At 37.9% G+C, this 17,540-nt stretch overlaps 1 protein-coding gene across 8 annotated transcripts in view; it reads right to left on the minus strand.

Moving 5' to 3' along the window:
• Nucleotides 1-14,370, minus strand: part of AHI1 (Abelson helper integration site 1) — a 215,374-nt gene extending 201,004 nt beyond the window's left edge. For 5 of the 8 annotated variants that reach the window (XR_004628144.1, XR_004628145.1, XM_034669174.1 and 2 more), the window contains exons 1-4: nt 14,058-14,370; nt 12,277-12,409; nt 9,459-9,526; nt 7,609-7,733 (exon numbers count right to left, since the gene is read on the minus strand). Coding sequence is in view for 5 of the 8 variants with exons in the window: in XM_034669174.1 (XP_034525065.1) it covers nt 7,609-7,733; nt 9,459-9,468 (135 nt within the window). In the remaining 3 variants the exon portion in view is untranslated. The remainder of the gene's footprint in view (nt 1-7,608; nt 7,734-9,458; nt 9,527-12,276; nt 12,410-14,057) is intronic. The other 3 variants (XM_034669175.1, XM_019795062.2, XM_034669176.1) reach the window with 2 other exon arrangements.
• Between the last annotated feature and the right edge of the window lie 3,170 nt (nt 14,371-17,540).

Below are 17,540 nucleotides of genomic sequence, written 5' to 3' on the forward strand. Positions count from 1 at the left end.
GTCTAAAACTTGCGGTACTACTTCACCTTTCTGCCAGCACTGTATTTAAAAAGTCTTGCTCTCTAACCTACCAGTAATACATTTTTAAATACTTATTTGGAAGGCAGAAATATCATCTCTGCGTTCCAATTAGAATCTCTTTTTCGGGGCGCCTGGGTGGCTCAGTCGTTAAGCGTCTTGCCTTGGGCTCAGGTCATGATCCCAGCGTTCTGGGATGGAGCCCCCCATGGGGCTCCCTGCTCAGCAGGAAGCCTTGCTTCTCCCTCTCCCACTCCCCCTGCTTGTGTTCCCTCTCTCACTGTCTCTCTCTCTCTGTCAAATAAATAAATAAATAAAATCTTTTTTAAAAAAAGAATCTCTTTTAAAATGTTTCTATATTTTATTAGTCAATGTTATTTTCTTTTGTAATTAATTTAATTTTTCAAGCCTTTTGCTCACTTAGCAATATAGGATCTTGATATTTATGGCATTTGTTTACACGATTTCTTTATATGTTAACAATAGGAATGGAATATACTCATATGGTTGTTCTGAAGATTAACAGGATAAAACTAAAAAACACTAAGAAAATCTCTCTGATTCCTGAGTATACGTGCTCAAAAATGTTAGTGATTATTGTATTATGATTATTAGCTATATGTAAGAGTATGAACTCTGTGACTATACTGATATTACATATTTTTCTCAGTGAATTGGCTGGCTTTAAGTTGCATTTGTTTTCTTCCTTATCAAATTTATTAATTCAACAAATACTTACTGAGTCTTCTGTGTGCAGGCAGAGAATATTCTCTTTACTTGGGATGTTTTTTATCCCTTAGAAGATCAGAATATCTTTCCACACTGGAAGATTAAACCAGCCATTTCTATTTTCCTATTTTTAGTGTTTATTCATTTAGACTTTTACATTTAACTTTTTCAAATGTCTGAAATGTAATTTAAAGTGTGAGATAAAATGAGGCTCTACCTGACCTTTTCCCTCAGAGGCTAAACCAACTACAATTAGCCCTGGAACAACACAGGCTTGAACTGTGAGGGTCCACTTACATGTGGATTTTTTACAATAAATACCATGCAGCACTCTAAATGTATTTTTTCTTCCTTATGATTGTCTTAATAACATTTTCTCTGGCTTTACCGTTAAGAATACAGTATACAAAATACATATAACATACAAAATATGTGTCAATTGACTGTTTATGTGTTATCAGCATCCAGTCAACAGGAGACTATGAGTAGTTGAGTGTTTGGGGGAGGAAAAAATCACATGTGACTTTTCAACTGCACCCCAACCCCTGCACTGTTCAAGAGTCCACTATGTGTCAGTACTAGTTCTCGTATTACAACTTCTTGAAACATCTGGAATGGCTATACTTCCCTCATTTTTTCTTTCAAATTTTTAGTCCATCTTCCTTTTTTATCCTTCTGCATTAATTTCAGTCTGATTTTGTCAACTAAAAAAAGTAGTCCACTAGAGACTGCTACTGTTGAGTTAAGCTTAGACGAACTAGCATACATAAAGTGCAAGCTTTCTTAAATATCTACTAATAAAAAATCACAGGTTTTTAATACAAGAATCTGTATTTTTAGACAATTTATTTTTAAGATCTTGCAGGGCTTTCGTAGTTTCTATATATAAAATGTTTATTAATTTTTCTGTTCTGCAGTATTTTCTGACGTGTTTCTAGGCTATAAGAGATGATTTCTGTATACTTACCTTGTTCACTTTCAATTGATTCACACAGATAACATTTCTATTTGGAATGTCAAGAATAAGTACTCACCCTCCTCACTAAGAGTCATACATTTGCTCACACTAAACACTGACCTATCAGGGAAGCCATAACACTCAGCTGTCATGTATACAAGCTCTGGAGTCATAAGGATCTGGATTCACTATGTATTAGTTATAAGATCCTGGGTAAGTTCCTTAACCTCTCTGTGCCTCAGTTCTCCAATCTATACTCACGTGATAGGATTCCTGTGAGATTTGGTGAGATAATGCATGCAGAGCACTTAGCGTAGTCCCTGGCATGTAGTAGAGACAAATACTAGGTGAAGAAAAACTAGGATAACATTATTTACGTTTCTTGTCTAATTATATTTACTAAAACTTCAAGAATATTAATTATGGGTCAAAAGAGATCTTTACTCATGGATCCTGACTTTAAAGGAAGGACTTGTTGGTGAGGTGTCTATAGGTCATCCAGGGACTACCCCCCCTTCTCAAAGGGGGCCCTGGAAACTCCTGAAATCATACACAGTAAGTCATGTGTTTGTACCTCAGGGGGTACATAATCATCACTTACACGAACACCAAATTATTTTTTTAAAAATCACTACTATCCTGTTTCCAAGTACAATGTTATGACTTTTCCTCTTATTTTTATATGATCATATGGTTTTTATTCAACTTATTTGTACTGATTTACTGATGTTGATTGACAGCCAATTTATAAGATATTCTTTTTAAAAATTTATTTATTTATTTATTTAAGAGAGAGAGTGTGCGTGCGTGTGAGGGGGGTGGGGAGAGGAAGAATCTTAAGGGCTCCATGCCTGACGTAGGGCTTTTTGTGGGGCTCAGTCTCATGACCCTAAGATCGTGACCTGAGCCAAAACCAAAAGTCAGACACTCAACCGACTGGACCACCCAAGCACCCCTATGCTATTCTTGAGTTGTTAGGGAGAAAACCTACTTGGCCGAGACAAAGTATTCTTTCAACATATGGTTAAATTCAATTTGTTCATATTTTATTTAAGCTTTCTGTTCAATATATTCATAATTGAGAAAATTCTGTTTCTTTTTAGATATGTCTATATTTTTGCAAACTTTTACTTTTAAACTTTATGTCATTTTTGTTTGATCTGTCAATGTTGCAAGTCAAACACCTGACATTTTAAAAATTTATCTTAGAGTTTGCTTTTTAAAATAGGAAGCTTAAACTGTTTACATTTATTTTCATGATTAAGAGTTTTTGGGGTTTTTTTTAAAAGATTTATTTATTTGAGATAGAGCATGCGTGCATGCACAGGGGGAGGGGGAGAAGGAGAGAAAGAATCTCAAGCACACTCCCAGCTAAGCGTAGAGCCCAACCCAAGGCTCCATCTCATCACCTTGAGATCACGACCTGAGCTGAAATCAGAGGACTTGTTGGTGAGGTGTCTATAGGTCATCCAGGGACTACCCCCCCTTCTCAAAGGGGGCCCTGGAAACTCCTGAAATCATACACAGTAAGTCATGTGTTTGTACCTCAGGGGGTACATAATCATCACTTACACAAACACCAAATTATTTTTTTAAAAATCACTACTATCCTGTTTCCAAGTACAATGTTATGACTTTTCCTCTTATTTTTATATGATCATATGGTTTTTATTCAACTTATTTGTACTGATTTACTGATGTTGATTGACAGCCAATTTATAAGATATTCTTTTTAAAAATTTATTTATTTATTTATTTAAGAGAGAGAGTGTGCGTGCGTGTGAGGGGGGTGGGGAGAGGAAGAATCTTAAGGGCTCCATGCCTGACGTAGGGCTTTTTGTGGGGCTCAGTCTCATGACCCTAAGATCGTGACCTGAGCCAAAACCAAAAGTCAGACACTCAACCGACTGGACCACCCAAGCACCCCTATGCTATTCTTGAGTTGTTAGGGAGAAAACCTACTTGGCCGAGACAAAGTATTCTTTCAACATATGGTTAAATTCAATTTGTTCATATTTTATTTAAGCTTTCTGTTCAATATATTCATAATTGAGAAAATTCTGTTTCTTTTTAGATATGTCTATATTTTTGCAAACTTTTACTTTTAAACTTTATGTCATTTTTGTTTGATCTGTCAATGTTGCAAGTCAAACACCTGACATTTTAAAAATTTATCTTAGAGTTTGCTTTTTAAAATAGGAAGCTTAAACTGTTTNTATCTTAGAGTTTGCTTTTTAAAATAGGAAGCTTAAACTGTTTACATTTATTTTCATGATTAAGAGTTTTTGGGGTTTTTTTTAAAAGATTTATTTATTTGAGATAGAGCATGCGTGCATGCACAGGGGGAGGGGGAGAAGGAGAGAAAGAATCTCAAGCACACTCCCAGCTAAGCGTAGAGCCCAACCCAAGGCTCCATCTCATCACCTTGAGATCACGACCTGAGCTGAAATCAGGAGTCGGACACTTAACCAATGGAGCCACCCAGGCGCCCCTAAGAGTTTACTCTTAAATTTCTTCTTTCATTACTTTTGTTCCTTTTTAAAAATTCTGTTATTTGTTTTTTCTTGACCTCTGATGACTTCAAAAGTATAATAATCAATGTTACATATTACTTGTTTCACTTATTTTAAACTACAGTATGAAGTAACTTCTGACTACACTTCAGGTAAAAGTAATAGTTATAAGACTTTTTCTTTGCAAGCTAGGAAAGCTTTGTCCAATGTTTGAGAACAATGCTTCTGTTATCTCATATTAACATATGTAATTATCTAATATAAATCTTCAGTAGTTATTTTTGGCATAAATAATAAAGTTCTATATGATTAGCTGGTNACTTGTTTCACTTATTTTAAACTACAGTATGAAGTAACTTCTGACTACACTTCAGGTAAAAGTAATAGTTATCAGACTTTTTCTTTGCAAGCTAGGAAAGCTTTGTCCAATGTTTGAGAACAATGCTTCTGTTATCTCATATTAACATATGTAATTATCTAATATAAATCTTCAGTAGTTATTTTTGGCATAAATAATAAAGTTCTATATGATTAGCTGGTCTCAAAAGACTCATGCAAATATATTTTCAGATCATAAATTCTCTATTCTTAAATTCTTAATTTTAATTCATATTTCTGGAAATGGTACTACATTTTCAAATAATACACCGTCAGTAGTTTTCTTGTTTTCAGGGAGGGAACACTTGTAATAATTCTCTGTTAATTCGGATGTTCACTACTGACCTCACAAACAACTGACACTTTGGTGACCAGATGTTTTGCGATACAATTTTTCCCTCAATACTGTGTAGATATTGCTTTATTGTCTTCTGGATTTAGTGTTTTCTGAGAGAAGCGTGAAATGCACCAGACGTTTCTTTTCTGTTGAGACACTTGCAAAACTAATTTTTCTCCTGAAATTATAAAGTTCTAAATACAGTTCTCATCTCATACATTTTACCTAGAATGCAAGATGGACTCATCTCTTCCTAGCTCTTTCTACTAATCTCAGGAAGATTTTTTCATCATTCTCTTCTACTGTTTCTGCTTTGTTAGCACTGTCTGGGAACACTTACTTACAGGTCAAGTATTTCTATATGTCCTCATTACTTATTTCATTGTAGTTTTAGCTATTTCTTCTCACAGAAGAATGCCTCAAATTTATCTTAACACCAATTAGATTTTTCCATGGTACCAATCCTACTATTTTAGGCCTGCAATACAGTTCTTAAAAAGCAACTAAAGGCAGAACACGGAAAGACTGTGGTTCTAAATCCCCCTCACTCTACTGCTGGCTATATGGCTCTGGCAAACCATTTAACATCTTTGTTAAGTGGTTTTTCTGTTCAGATGTTTATAAAACTTCTCATGCAAAATAAGAGCCCCAATGCCTACGTTTCATGATTAACATGAGAATCAGAAAAAGCATTTGCAAAATTCTTAGCACAGTGCCTGACAGACTGTTGAAAAACAATTAAGTGAATCTGCCATTATCATGAATTCTCTTAGCATAGCCTTTTTCTTGCTTCCTTTTCTTATTTCAGCCTGCTTCCCTTCCAATCTCAGACTGTTCTGTACATGTTTTTGTTCTGAAGAGGTCCCATCTCTTCATGTGTTACTCAAAGAGGTCCTACTGGGTTGTGGTTAAGAGAGTGGGGTCTGTAGTCAAGACTGTTAAGAGTTTGAATTCTGGTTCTGCACTAACTATGCAAATTTAGGCAAGGTTATTCAACCTCTCTGTGATCCAGTTTTCTCAACTATAAATGGAGATAAAATCTCATCATTTCATTGTTTTGTTATTAAAAACTAGTGAATATATATAAACTGTTTAGAAGTACTTGGAAGATAGGAACCACTGTTCTCAAGTAAATAAAAGCAGGTATTTCTCCTCTATTTCCTAAAGTAAATAATTCCAAAAATATTTTATTCTCCTCTAAGTCCTCCAGGAATACTCCCCTTCTTTTGAGCTAAAAAATCTCTTCCTCAATATTCTTTTTTAGGATACTTATCTCTGAATAAAGAAGGAGTTTGAATGGCCTGCTATGTACCAAAAGAGGCTGGGTAAGATTATGTTTAGTCACCTAACATTTGCGTGTTCCCAACATCTAACTGAACAATAGGTAAATGGACATCTCCTCTGCCCATTTTTTGGTCATCCATTTAATTGAGCATTCCTGGCATAAACTGCATCCAGTTTATGCTCACAAAGCCCAGTTCTAACGGTAAGAGAAAATATGAGATTCTATTTCGACTGAGTCCATAAAAATATCCTCAATCGTTTCCAGGTTCTTTCTGTTTTTGTCCAATGCATACCACCTTACCCAAGGGGAGGGCATATACCAATAAGCAATGTTCCATCCTCCATATGCCACTATTCCCTACCATACTCACACTGGTATGGTAGAAGCGCATTCTATAAAAGGGCAGCATCCACTATGGGAGACCTAATCTGTCCCACTGTCAGTAGTCCTAAATTGGTATGCAACAGTAAACAGGGGTACTACAAACCTCTCACATGTGTGCAGCTGGATTCTGGTCAGCGTTAGTACTTATCTTTGCCTACTTAAGAATATATACTGTTACATTAATGGTTGCCAGAGAGAATATTAGAATGAAGAGGTCACATGGCAAATTTCAGAATAGGGTAAAATTTGCTACAAGTAAAATATAAGCTATATATAATTCATAAAACTCTTCCCAAAGAAATACTATGTACCAATTACCAGAACACACATGAAGTTATTTGTGCGTGTGTGTGTGTGTGTGTACATAACAGATTATGGTCAAAGGAGTAAAAGGTCCAAGTAATATAGCAAAACAGGTCTGAGGAGTCAATAGTACCTTAACTGTGGATACTATTAGACTATAATACTCTGCAATCAGGTTGTAGTCAATTGCTGACTTGTTCAGTACTGTTCTGAGTTTCTGCATTTCTAATCTCTTCAACTGCGCTGCCAAAAACTGTCATTGGAAAGTGTACCTCAAGTACAATTATTGCCTTCGGATTCCATTGATTTCCTCTGGTTCTACTGGACAGAATCAGATCAATCAGTCTAAAGATAAGTCACTGAATCTCTGAAGTAACATATAACTCCCTAAATTCTTCACAATTCTGGGTTAAAAATCTTTATTTTTTTTTTAAATGTGTAATATGTTGGCCAGTTGAGTTTGCCCATTCTCTCACCACTCTCATCAGTTTGTCTACATTATTTCGGAAGCACAGCACTGAAGACTGGACTCAGTACCCCAAGAGTCATGTGGATTGTAACATAACTTTTATTTTACCATGTGCTATTGACTAGGACATAGATTTACTATTTTCAATTTCCAAAGTTCCTCAGAGTTTTAATATGAAAGTTATAATTTCATGCAGATATGTAAATCACCATTACCAAATGATTGATTACTCACTGCAATTTTTTCTCCAGATTTGCCAATTTTTTTCTTCAGTTTTTTTCTTTCGTGAATGAGATCATGGTGGGTCTTAAGCAATTCCTCAAAGCGAACTCTGGTTTTTACTTTGGCTTCACTCTCCACTGCAAAGATAAAGACTCCTATCATTTTCTTTTTTTTTTTTTTAAGATTATTTATTTATTTATTTGACAGAGATAGAGACAGCCAGAGAGAGAGGGAACACAAGCAGGGGAGTGGGAGAGGAAGAAGCAGGCTCATAGCGGAGGAGCCTGATGTGGGCCTCGATCCCATAATGCTGGGATCACGCCCTGAGCTGAAGGCAGATGCCCAACCGCTGTGCCACCCAGGCGCCCCAAGACTCCTATCATTTTCTAAACAACTCTATTATAGCAGGTATCTGCGTTATGATTATGTTAAAGGACACAGTCTTGTAAATACCTGCATGAGTTCTTCAGCTACTTTAGAACTGACCAGTCCTTCCTTCTTAAAAAAAAACTTTTCTTTTGGCTTTGGTGACACCACATTCACCTATATCCCTCTTACCTTTTGGGTAGGCTACTCCATTTAAAAAGTTTCCTTTACTAAGTTAACCTTCTACTTGTGACACACGGTAGCATCTATCACTGTTATGTGGCCTTAACCAAGTTACTTAACTACTCTAAACTTCATCTTCGTTATCTGTAAAATCAGAATAATCCTATGTCAAAGATCATTTGCATGAGGAATGGCTAACACTTCCCTAGGCAATAATTAGCATTCGATAAATACGAAAAGCTGAAAGTTATTTTTCCTTTAAAACATAAGTCGGATCATGTTATTCCCTTGCCAGTTTCCTGCTTCACTTAGAACAAAATAAAATGAGTCCTTCACAGGCCCTACAGGGTTCTCACTTCCTGGCTTGCCTCCCTCTACGGCTTGAAACCAAGAGAAACAGCCCCTTAGATTCCTAACATTCTGGCCATTTTGCCCTTCTTCTCTTCCCATGTGAAGCTGCTTCTACCTGGTGCAAACTTCCTCTAACTTCTCAGCTACCTGATATTAAGCTTCCTGTTCAACATTTCTTGACAATCTCATCCCAATTTCCTCGTTCCTCACAAAGCAGACGGTTCTTTTTCTTCACAGCACCTAACACAGCTTGAAACTGTATAAATTATTTTGTATCTACACAAATACACTGTCTCTGTCTCCCACTATACTATGCTATCATCCCGACTACTATCATGAGATCTAGCACAGAGTACCTAACTCAATAAACATGTTTTAATGCTGAATAAATGCTGAATGAATGGATGATTGCCCAGAGCAGGTGCTGGCAAATTACGGTCTGCAGAGCAGTCATCTACTTTTCTACAAAAGTTTACTGAAATACAGCCATGCCCACTGTTAAGAATTCTTACGGATGATTTTATGCTTCAATGGCAGAGATGAGCAGTTACAGCAGAGGGCAAACCTAAAATATTTACTAGATTTCCCTTTAGGAAAGAGTTTGCTAATACCTACTCTATAGTAAACTGTCCATTTTGATGATAAAGGATAAAAACTAACCTTGTGTTGTAATGATTATTTACCTTGTTCCCTAGAGTCCCAAACTGCCATCCATTAAGTATGTACTAACCTTAGTACTTAACATTAAATAGAAAATTGATAAAAAATTAAAAGAAATTTAAAAATAAAATAAATAGAAAATAAATAGAAAACTGAAAAACAAACTATTAAATATCTAAATGTAATATTTAGTGAATATATTAATAGGTCAAAGAACCCCTAAAAATAATTCAAACTTCAAAATAAATAAGTAAATAAACAAACAAAATGTATTGCATATATAAATTTCATAGAAGTCTTACCAGTGGGCATATCTCAGCTTTAGAGAGAGCATTGAGTTGTAATGTAAAGCAATGACTCAATCAGGATCCTATTAAAACAAAGAATTTATTTGTAGTGTGGAATTTGTAAATAAAAATTACAAAACATTTTTCACACAAGATTACATGGTGATTTGTCCACTACCTCATCAGGTTATACCAATAAAGCTAAGTTCTCTTATCCGGTCTTACGTATATGACTTAAATACATCAGAATCAGCATAAAGTCTGAAAAAAAGGTAAAGAAAACTGGATTATATTTGAATAAAATATTTATGTATTTGAAACAAAATTTTTAAAATCTTGAAAGGCAGTAAATATGTAGTTGATATGCTAATGCACTTTTAAAAGTGTTTTAAGTAAAAAATAAACATTTCAATGTACTTTTAGGAAAACAAACTCCACCTCAGAATTGACTTTCCCAAGAGCATACACTATGATATTAGTAAAGTATGCTTGTGGGTAGCATATTCATTATAGCAGATAATGAATTTAAACATTTTTGTACCTGCCACTAAAAATGTTGCAATAAAAAAGGTTAAGGACAAGCATTTGTACCATCCTCCTCAAATATCTGGGTGTGTATTATTATATATCAAAACCAGGGATAAACTCAGTATATGTATTCTTGAATTTCCAATTTCACTTAAAGATGAGGGTATATGTCCAAAACAAACATATTAATTTCCACATCAGAACACAACGGTCACACATTTTTAAGACTAAAACTGAAGACTGTAAAAAAAAAAAAAAAAAAAAAAGAAGAAGAAAAACATAATTTGAGTTGCCTGAGCAATTATCTGTTAAAGCTCCAGATCCCTGGGGATCCACATTCATGTTCCTCTAATATTATGGGTTCTCTGGATAGAAAAGTCTGAAAAGGGCGCCTGGGTGGCACAGCAGTTAAAGCGTCTGCCTTCGGCTCAGGGCGTGATCCCGGCGTTATGGGATCGAGCCCCACATCAGGCTCCTCCACTATGAGCCTGCTTCTTCCTCTCCCACTCCCCCTGCTTGTGTTCCCTCTCTCTGGCTGTCTCTATCTCTGTCGAATAAATAAATAAAATCTTAAAAAAAAAAAAAAGTCTGAAAAGAAATGCTAAAAAGGTAAGAACGATTATATACATATACCTAATTATGTGGGTTAACTTTTTTTTTTTTTTAAGATTTTATTTATTTATTTGACAGAGATAGAGACAGCCAGCGAGAGAGGGAACACAAGCAGGGGGAGTGGGAGAGGAAGAAGCAGGCTCATAGTGGAAGAGCCTGATGTGGGGCTCGATCCCACAATGCCGGGATCACGCCCTGAGCCGAAGGCAGACGCTTAACCGCTGTGCCACCCAGGCGCCCCTTATGTGGGTTAACTTATATAACAATTTTCTGGTACAGAGAAAAAATAGATATCACTAAATTCACACAGTAAAGACTCCTATGCTTTATGGATGGGAGCCTGAATGTATTCTTCCCTATAGATACAGATCTAATAAATTTGGTCATCTATTTTCCAAACTACCCCAAACTGGAAAAGAGAGATGTAAAGGCAAGTGCATCAGTGATTAAAACCTGACAACACATAAGTAGAAAAAACATAGAGCAAATAATTACTTAATATTTATATATTCCATGGTCATTCAACATATAGGAAAACAGCTAAGCTGTATGACTATGAGTCATTAAGAAAAGAGGTTTACTTATATTCAGCTTGATCTGTTTTCCATTAAACAAAAAATTTATGGTATTTTAGACATTTCAGAAAGATTAAATAAAAACTATTGACAAGGCAGCACAAAGAGTCAAGGATGATCCTCATTTTCTGGAAGTAGAATACTTAGGCCAATGGTATCATTTATGGAAATACAGGACAAGTATAGTGGAGAAGTTTAAAACCCAAGTCTTGGAATTAGTCTCAAATAGTTAATTGTGCAACCTTAGGCATTTGTTTCCTCATCTGTAAAATCAGTCTACCAGTGCATACTCAAAAGGTTGTTATAAGGGTCAAATGATTTAAAATAATGCCTTTAAAAAAAAGCACCAGTAAACATCTGTTACAATTGTAATAGATACTTATGGGGACACTCATCGAGCTGTTGAGCTGGGTATCTGAGGGATACTAACCAGCTTCAAGCACTGGCACCACTGTCAGATCCCTTGATTCAAATCCCAGTTCTACCTGCCTGTAAATTAATCTCTGGACCTCAATTTCCTATTCTTTCAAAACAGAATAAATAGTAAATCGCTCATAAAGTTTTTGTAAAGATTAAGGTCAGAATATGCAAATAAAACACTTAGCACAATGCCTAGAACACGGTAAGCCCGTTGAAAATGACAGCTATTATCACTATATATATAAATACGTGTTTCTGTGTATAATCAGGTTATGTTTGGTAGGCAATAGAATATAATAATTCAGCAAGGAGAACTAGACTGAAGATTTGAGAACTAGGTTTTATATTTGTGATGGCTTCAGGGAAAAAAGTGCCAAAGGCAGAATTCCGGGAGCCCAAAAATAAAGTAAAAAGACATCAAAGAGATAGGTGAAAGCTGGGGGAGAGAAGTAACCCAGGGAAAGAAGTTTTTTGGGTTTTTTGTAAGAGACAGAAAGAGAGAGAGCATGAATAGGGGGAGGGGTAGCGGGAGAAGGGGAGGGAGAGAGAATCTCAGGCAGGCTCCACGCTGAATCTCAGGATCCTGAGATCACGACCCAACTGGAAATCAAGAGTCAGACGCTTAACCAACTGAGCCCCCGGGTGCCCCCCAAGGGAAAAGAGTTTTAAGAAAGAAGTTTTCTATCACTGTGTGGTACCAAGAGTGCTGCAAGTTGTGAAGAGTGTCCACTGGCTCTGCAGTCCAGTCGGGAAGTCACACTTTTGCAAAGCTGTTTGTGAAGGGGTGGAAATCTGGCAGCCACAGGTGGAGGAATGAATGGAAGGTGACACCTGTAGAAGAAACAAGGAGATCATTCTTTCTACAATTCTGCTTCCAACTGTCTTCTCCCATCCTCAAAGGCAGTGACATGATGCAGCAGCCTTGAGGGATAAAAAGACTATGGAAAGATTTTACTTTTTTTAAGATTGTTTCCATGCTTTTATCACCCTATCCTTTTAAAAAATAAATCATCCTCTTCATCGCAAGCAGAAGAAATTTCCTAAAATACAAATGAGATGGTATCGTTTCTCTGTTTAAATCTCTTCACTAGATCTCAATCACCCACTGGAAAAAATAGGAAGTCCTTACCATTGGGGTTCAAGGCTACTTATGAAATGACTCCTTCTCCAGCCACATTTCCACACACATTCAAAATTCTAACCTAAACTACTTACAGGCCTTCAATTGTGCCAAATGCCTTCTTGCCTTTATACCATTAAACACACACACCTCTCTCGCCTGAGAAATGCCCTTCTTCTGTCACTCCAACAAACTAGCTATCCTTCAATGCTAAATGCAGATGGTATCTTCTCTGGGAGCACTCTAACCTCAAGGGGCAGTTAAATACTTCTCTGTGCTTCCACAATGCCTTGAGCTTCATACCTCCCTCTCTACCTCAGTCCTTTATTTTCACCCTGGTAAAACATTCTATGACCCAGGAAATTAAAACGGTACCTACTCTATTGTAAGGAGAAAAGGAAATACTGAAAGCAAAGTGATCAGCACAGTGGCTGGCACTTTGTAGGTGCTCAATTTTATGTCTATTACTATAGTACTAAAAATAAGTAATTGTACAATAAATAAAATACATCAAGTGAATTACATATTCATATTATTTACTACTACAGTAGTTCAATGCACAGTTGAATAAACACTAATACTACTTAATATAGCAAGTATGTTACAGAAATAATCATTTCTAAACATTAATGTGTCCCATAGTAAATACATTATAGAATTAATTACTAATATTTGATTAGTAACATCACTGGCAAAAATAAGGTCAAACTTAAAATGACACCCCTGAGCCTCATATATACCATTATTTTAAAGATTCTCCCTCACAAACCCTTTAATAGGAACTGCTAAAAAATACTAAATAGGAAAATTAACTGTACTACGTTTCATCTCATTTTTCTTTTTCTCTAAATATCTGATTTTCGGCCAATAAGTGTCTAAAGGTCAAGGGGCGAATTTTATAGCATAGGAAAAAAAGAAACTAACAAAAAACCTGTATACATAATTCAACTGATAAACAAAATACTCTCCGTAAATAAACAAGATTCTAAATATGGTTTTAAGGAACGTCTGGTATTTGGATTTTTCAAATATTTTTAGAAACTTCCCAGAGTTCTCACAAGGAGCAATCTTTTCCCTGAAACTCCAAGCAGTAACAGCAATAGTTAATGCAACAGGTGAAAAAATTGTTACCATCCTTTTCTCAAAAAAGCAAAACCTATACACTTCAGTGAATATGTTTTCACAGTAATGATGAAATATAGCGCACAGTGTATTTTTTTCCTATTTGTATACATACATATCCAAACGACCCTTATAAACGTTAACACATTGATCACCTTTTCTCGGATGTAATTAAGAAGGCATTTACACGTTCGAGATTGAGCACGAAGATGACACCCTAAAAGGAAATAAACGTACTTAGTGCGTGCCTGATTTAAATGCTTTTAAGCCAGAATCCGGAGTGGAAAAGACCGATTGCATTCCCTCCACGGTGGATCTGGACACCACGCCGAGCACTCAACGAGACGGGAGCCCAGGCAAGGGAGCGGGAAAGTACTTAGGGGTATTCATTAAAAACTACGTCCCAGGGCTCCGCGGCACTCGGCGGGTCGGCCTGTGGTGGCGCTCCGCCCCCGCGCCCTCGGACCCGAGTTGTCCCCCGAGCCGCCGCCCCCTCTGAGAGGGCCGGGGCAGGCCAAGCGCCCAGCTGGGGCTCCCGCCACCAGCAGGCCTGCAGCGTACTCACGGAGAACAGAGCCCAGAGCGGCCAACAGTCCGTCCCGCCGGAACCGACGCTGGGGCTATGCGAAAGGGCTCCCCGCGCCGGGCGGGGCGGGACCAGGCACCCGCCAAGCCACCCTAGCCGCCAGCCACTCCCTCTGAGAGCCGACCGGTGCCGCAGTGCGGGCAGCGCGCCGCCCGCTGACGTCAGTGCCTGCCTACGCCGCCGTTCCCACAACAACCGATGCGGCCCGGGCTCCGGGCCTGGACCGCTGCCCAGCCTCGGCGCCCATCCGCGGCCGCGGCCCCGGCCCCGCCCCCGCGCCACCTACGCTGGGGCCCCGAGCTGCTGCAGTGCGGTGCCTGCGGAGGTGGTGCGCGCGCCCCGTCCGCGGGCCTTCAGACTAGATCCGGGCGCGCGCTCCGGCGGCCGCGCGCGGGACTCCTCGTGCCCGTGTAGAAAGCGCGAGGCCGCGGCCCTCCCGAGAAAGAATCTCTTGCCCCCAAGCGCGAAGGAGCCCTGCAGACGCGTAGGGTCTGAGCCCATTTAGATGGTCGTCACCTCCCAAAAAGCGTTCTGTCACTCAGAACTGTAGCCAGCACTGGAAAAAAAGAAAAAAAAAAAAAACACAAAAAACCCGAGAGGGGGCAGAGAGAGACAGGGAGGCAGTCGTGGAACCCGCCGAGGCCGAGAAGCCTGAATGAGGCAAAGCAGCAGACACGTCACCGCCCAAGCGATCGCGCCCACATAATGAAATATCCTTTTAAACGTGGAGAATACAATTGTACTACAGACCAAACCTTAAGGGAAAAAAACGTTCATAATTCATGTGGTGCTGAGTTATCTAGCTATGTGTTTAAGGCAGAACAAAAAGAAAACCCTCACCTTTTTCTACACCCAGTGCCACCTCCCACTTTCTAATTTCTGCCACAGGCGCCATTTTTAGCTCTGAGTCACCAGGGATGGAAAAATACTAGACCCGTCCCTCCCCAACTCTTGAATTTCCTGCAGTTGTAGTCATACACTACACTACAACCTGTTGCTTAGTTTGCAAAGTGAGAGCGTTACTATTTATATTAGCATCACCACACTTTAGAAAACATTTCCTTTTCTTTCTCTAAATCCTATGAGAATTCAGGGAGAAATATTACCAATCCAAAGCATCTTAAACCGAACTGTTCAACTTTCCACCTAGAACCTACTCCCGTTCCTGCATTTCTTTTTGGTTTAAGCCACCACCATCCTCCCAGTGTTGTAAATACCTGTAGAGCATCCTAAATGCCTCTTACACCAAATTATGTACATTCTACTCTTTTAACATGCCCAGTACATAGCCTATCCGTTTTGACTCTGGCTGCCTCATGCCAGCGTTCAGTACTTCTATTACTTGAGATGATGGCCTCTTTATCAGTCCCCTGACTCCAGTTTTGATTCCAGAATGCCATCCTCCATACTGCTACCAGAATGACCTCATTAAAAATGTAAATCTGATAATGCCACTCTCCTGAAAATTCTTCAAAGGATTATCTGTAAGAGAAAATTTAGGTACTTTGCCTGGGAATAAGACTCTCCATCTGCCTGACTAGTTTCTTCTCTCATTGCCTCCCTTCAATGTTATGCTTCAGCAATACTGAATTATGCGTACCATGCAAAGCAATCCATACGCTCTCATGTCCCCTTTCTTGTACATAATCTCCTTTCTCTGAAAAATCTCTTCTTGTAAACTCCTACACCTCCATGTCTCGACCCAAATGCCATCTTTACTTTGAATCCATCTATTTTGTTTTCCCCTAATGCGCTCTGCTAAAGAGATGTAAGGAGCAATGAGCAGGTAGTGCCTAGATCTTGGTTTCTAAAAACCATTTTCTACTAAAAGGAACTAGAGCCTTTTGGGGAAATGACTGATTCAGAACAGGAGCAGGGGAAGTACATGAACCTGAAAAACCTTTTTGCACCAGAAACTAAAGAACTTTTTACAGAATGATGGAACATAAGAAAGGGACACAGAAACCAGCTTGAAGGAGCCTCCATTAGCCACATCGTGGTCAGTCTGAGCACCAGTATAATAACGTTAATAGATTATGATCTGCTGAATAAAATAGGAATACTTGAGTCTATACTGAAATAAATACATGAATGTTTTCTAAATGGGCATAAAGAAACACTCTTCTTTCTATTAGATTGCTAACTAATATATGTAGAAGGAATGGTATAGATAGAAATATCACCTTTTTGCAGCTATTATAGTAAAAATGGATTCAGCCAAGAATCATCAATGTATGCTAAAACTAGATGGTGAGAATTTTAAGAGGAACAGTATAGTCTCAAAGTATCTCCTGGCCAAATACTAATTACAAAGGGAAAAACAGAAACTTGACAGTGTAGAAATCTGGCACTGGTGAAGCAAAGTTACCATCCCCAGTAACGGGACAAATCAGCATTGTATGCCACCTGGTAAGAGCCAATTAGAACACATTTTTGTGATACTCCTGCCAAAAATGCATAAGCAAGAATCTAATCATGAGGAAGGATCAGACAACCTCAAATTAAGGACATTTTACAAAATCATAAACCTTTACTCTTCAAAAGTTTGTCAGGGTCATGAAAGGCAAAGGAAAAATTAAGGAACTTCTTCAGGCTGTAGGAGACTAAAGAGACATGACAACTAAATGGAACATATGCCTCTGCATCAGATCCTTCTTCTGTAAAGGATACTATTGGGACAACTGACAAAATTTGAATTGGGTCTGTGGACTAGACGGTACTTTAACAGTGAATTTCCTGATTTTGATGACTATGGTCTGGTAATATAGGAGTTACCTTTGTTTCTAGAAAATACACACTGAATTATTTAAAGATAATGAAGCTTCATATCTGCAACTTACTCAAATGGTTCAGAAAAAAGTATATATAAATAACATAAGTAAGTAAAATAATAATATGTATATAGAGAGAATGATAAAGCAAATGTAATATGTCAACAATAACAGAATTTGGGCAAAGGTAGAAGATCTTTGTACTATTCTTACAATTTTTTTTCTGTAAGTTTAAAAGTATCTTAAAATAACAAAGAAATGTTTTAAAGGTACAGAGATTTCTGGCTTAGGTAACAGGATGGAAAATGGCTAATTAATTAACAGTAGAAAGGTAGGAAGAGCAGGTACAGAGGAAAGATAGTT

This window comes from Ailuropoda melanoleuca, chromosome 10 (assembly GCF_002007445.2).
Source record: "Ailuropoda melanoleuca isolate Jingjing chromosome 10, ASM200744v2, whole genome shotgun sequence".
Classification (NCBI taxonomy): Eukaryota; Metazoa; Chordata; class Mammalia; order Carnivora; family Ursidae; genus Ailuropoda; species Ailuropoda melanoleuca.